Source organism: Alligator sinensis, unplaced genomic scaffold (genome assembly GCF_000455745.1).
Source record: "Alligator sinensis unplaced genomic scaffold, ASM45574v1 scaffold446_1, whole genome shotgun sequence".
NCBI classification, from domain to species: domain Eukaryota; kingdom Metazoa; phylum Chordata; order Crocodylia; family Alligatoridae; genus Alligator; species Alligator sinensis.
The window spans coordinates 156,954-160,843 of NW_005843090.1; the positions used below are offsets into that span (position 1 = coordinate 156,954).

The 3,890-nt window shown below is 60.3% G+C and overlaps 1 protein-coding gene across 5 annotated transcripts in view; it reads right to left on the reverse strand.

Moving 5' to 3' along the window:
- ARHGAP39 (Rho GTPase activating protein 39) overlaps positions 1-3,890 on the reverse strand; it is a 160,391-nt gene that overhangs the window by 14,748 nt on the left and 141,753 nt on the right. For 4 of the 5 annotated variants that reach the window (XM_025193686.1, XM_025193685.1, XM_025193684.1 and 1 more), the window contains one exon: positions 3,531-3,623. The exons of the other annotated variant lie outside the window; for it this stretch is intronic. In XM_025193686.1, the coding sequence (XP_025049471.1) occupies positions 3,531-3,623 (93 nt within the window). The remainder of the gene's footprint in view (positions 1-3,530; positions 3,624-3,890) is intronic. 5 annotated transcript variants of the gene reach the window in all.

Below are 3,890 nucleotides of genomic sequence, written 5' to 3' on the forward strand. Positions count from 1 at the left end.
CTCCCCCGGTTCCCCGTGGCCCCGACTCAAGGAGCTGCACCCAGTTCCTCCTGCCGGGGAGACCCAGCACAGCTTGAAGTCCCAAGCAGTGCAGGGTTTCCTGGGGCACAAGCCACCCAGCCAGAGCGGCGAAGCCGTTCCAGCTCGCACAGCCCAGCGCCCTGTCCAGCCTGTCTGGTCTCGGGGCTCCAACACTGCAGACCTCACCCTCCTCTTCCCCGGGTATGCTCATCTCCTTCTCCCTCTGATGCCTCCCGGCCTCTCCTCCCAAGGACCGAGACTATTCAAGGATGCTGAAGACCCCTCTCGCCTTGTCCTGCTGCAGCCAGGCCTGGCACCGAACCCTGCATTCCCTGTGCCCAGGTGAAGGAGGGAAGTAGGGACACGCGACATTTCATAGCAATCCTAGAGAAGGATCAGCCCCGTCCAAACCAGCCCAGACAAACCCCATGTCTGACCTCTGAGCAACACAACACAGCCGCCCCTGACCCCGCACCTGCCCCTGCCCCAGGGAAAGCAGGGGGACTGCGGCCGCCAACGTCCTGCAGGTCTGAGCATGGCGCAGAGTTCCTTCCTGACCCCAAATTTCAACAGTGCGAATGCACGTAACACAGCAAGATTGCAGCAAACCTTGGAGTCATAGAAAATGAGGTTGGAAGGGACCTCAGGAGGTCACATCTTATCTAACCCCCTGCTGCAAGCAGGACCGGCCCCAACTACATCATCCCAGCCAGGGTTTTGTCTACCCAGGTCTTCAAAACCTCCAAGGATGGAGAGTCCATCATGGCTGGTGCCCAGGCCAGCTCTGATCCCAGCCATCACTCCTGTAAGTGGACGTCGGTGTCAAAGTGCAATTCTGCTCCTCCTTGTCCAGGCTGTTGAACAGCCAGGAATGCACTGACCTCCAGGACACATGTTCCCTGGCCCTGCATCCTGGAGCAAGGAGGATCCTCGCTCCAGACACAGCCAGCATCCATCCCTGCTCCAGATGCAGCTCAGCTCCATCGCTGAGCTCAGGTGGAATACTTTAAAATCCCCATTTGAATGGGAAAATGCAAAACAAGAAACCATCTGCAGGCTAGGTGGTGTTAAGTCCTCCACTGGAGGGTAGGGCTAGGATTCAGACCTTGACACACTGGAGGATTGGACCAAGAGATATCTCAGGAGGTTCAACAAGGACATGTGCAAAGTCCTGCACTGAGGAGGGAGCAATCTCATGCACCAGTGCAGGCTGGGGGCGACGGGCCGGGCAGCAGCTCTGCAGAAAAGGCCCTGGGGGGACAGGGGACACGAAGCTGGACAGGAGCCAGCAGTGTGCCCTTGGTGCCAAGAAGGCAACCGGCATCCTGGGCTGCACTGGTAGGAGCGTTGCCGGCAGATGGAGGGCAGTGATCCTTCCCCTCTATTCAGCACTGGGGAGGCCACATCTGGAGTCCTGTGTCCAGCTGTGGGCCCCACTACAGAAAGGCTGTGGACACATTGGAGACTCCAGTGGAGGGGAATGAAAATGGTTGTGGGGATGGGGGAGAGGACTGGTGAGGAGAGGCTGAGGGACCTGGGCTGATGTAGTCTGGAGAAGAGAAGATGGAGGGGGATTGAATAGCAGCCTTCACCTCCCTGCAGGGGGGCTGCACAGAGGCTGGAGCTGGGCTGTTGTCAGAGATGGCAGAACAAGCAGCAATGGGCTCAAGCTGCAGCAAGGGAAGTTGAGGTTGGATATTAGGACAAACTCTGTCCCAAGGACGGTGGTGAAACACTGGGACAGGTTACCCAGAGAGGTGGTGGACTCTCCATCCTTGGAGGTGTCTAAGACCCAGGTAGACAAAGCCCTGGCTGGGATGATATAGTTAGGGCTGGTGCTGCTTGGAGCAGGGGTTGGACTAGATGTGACCTCCTGAGCTCCCTTCAACCTCATTTTTATGATTCAGCACGCATGGTTTAAACAGGGACTGCGGTTCTTACTCCTTTACCTGGATTAGCTTTTGTGACCCCTTTGCTCCGGGGGCTTCTTTGCTTGTCTGCCCCCTCCCCGTGCCTTCCCAGCTACCCAAGCACGCGCTCCACTCGATGCTCTGCTCCGCGCCATCCTTTCACAGCATCTGAAGTGAACTTGTTTTCATGAAAGCCTGTGATCTCTCCCTCTCTCCCTCATTTTGGGCTAGTCTAAAAAGGTGCTTATCGGCCCTGCCTTCCAATTTAGGTCTTATCCACGGTTGCTGGGAGCTCTTGCAGGCATGCAGTTGCTACAGAGAGGATAGCGGGTGCCACGTCCAGTCACTGATGGCATCTGCTGGGGATCCCACTAGCCCGTCCTGATGCTCAGTTCCAGCAGAGCTGCACCTGCCCCAAGGCCGGGGGGATTGTCCGCAGGCAGCGCCCCCCCACTCTGGCTGCTCCAAAGGCCCGGCCAGGGATCCAGATGGGGTGGCCACCAACGCTCCTAGATGCCCTGTCCCCTGCTGCCCCTTCTGCCCACTGCATGGACGCCGCTGCCCGGAAGGCAGCCCCAGACCAGGTGCTGGGGCAGCATCCTACAAGCCACCCCCCTGCAGATGGGACAGGAGGTGGGAGTTAGCCCAGTGTGCCTGGGCAGGGGTGGGGGGCTCAGGGGAGCACTGCCTCTGGACCAGAGGGAAGGCGACCCGGGCTGGCAAGGCCTGTGGGTTGTGCAGGTACAGGGCACAGAGGAAACAGGGGTGAGTCTCCCCCACTTCACACGTGCAAGTGAACACAGAGATCCTCTCCCACTGAAGCAGCCCCACTGCCCGTTTGCTGGTGGCTCGGTGCAACCAGCCCTCCCCGCGTCTCCCGGTTCAGGGACCTCGCTGCATTTTCCCGAAGCTCCAACCTCTGTTTTCACGTTTCCCTCGTAGAGGGGTAGGTGCCAGAGCCAGGCTGGATGCGGCCAAGCCCAGCTCCCCCTTCCCTCCTCACTCAGGTCCTCCCCTAAGAGCCAACCACCACCCTGCAAACAACAAGCAAACTCCTTCTTTTACCTGGCTCTGGCTAATTACCTTCCTCCCCGCCCCCCTCACTTCCACGCCTGCTAACGAGCCCGTGAACCCAATCCTCCTCATTGCAACAGGTGCAGGGCTGAGATCTCTGCCCCAGCCGGGCCGCGAGAACCATCCCTACTTCGTAGTCGCGGTGTGACTCTGCACTGGGCCGGACCCCTCGGGGGGCCCTGCTGCTGCTGCTCACCCCTTTTCCATTCACCGCCCCCAGCGTAGCCCCCACCACTGCCGTGAGAGCAGCTGCACCAAGCACAGGCCCCGTCTGCATTGGGATGAGCCCGGATCGGCCGCCGTTGGGTCTAACCCGGTGCACGGAGCAGCCCAGGGTGGGTCTAGCTCTCTCCGTCTCATCCCGTGTGCAGGCGCAGACGCAGACGCAGACCCAGCGAGAGGTTAGGGGGACGAAGAGCCGTGAAGGAGGAGGAGGAGGAGGGGTGGGGGGAGAGTGGTGAAAGGCTGGAGAGAAGCAGGTGGCAGGTGGCTAGAGCGGCAGCAGGAAGGCGAGGGGGACCCTACCATCGTGCTCCTCGATATAGGGCTTGGGTTTCTTTCTCAATTTGGATTTCTTCTTACTGTTCCTGTCCAGGAGCTCTTTAATGTGCTGGGTCACTGGGGAGCAAACACAACGATGAGGACAACAGAACGCAACGCAAACGAGAGCATGGCGGCGCGGGAGCCCCGGGGGCCAAGCCAGCGGCACGCGCAGGGGCCAGCGACTGGCCTGCGTATGGGCACGGGAGGAGGAGACATGGCTTGTCGGGCATTCACTTTAACCTGGGCCAACACGATCCCAGCCAGGCCCCCCTCCAGCGCCTCGGGAAACCACCCCCTGGGATCCGCAGCCGTGGCAGGGGCCCGCGGCGGGGGCTGCGGGGG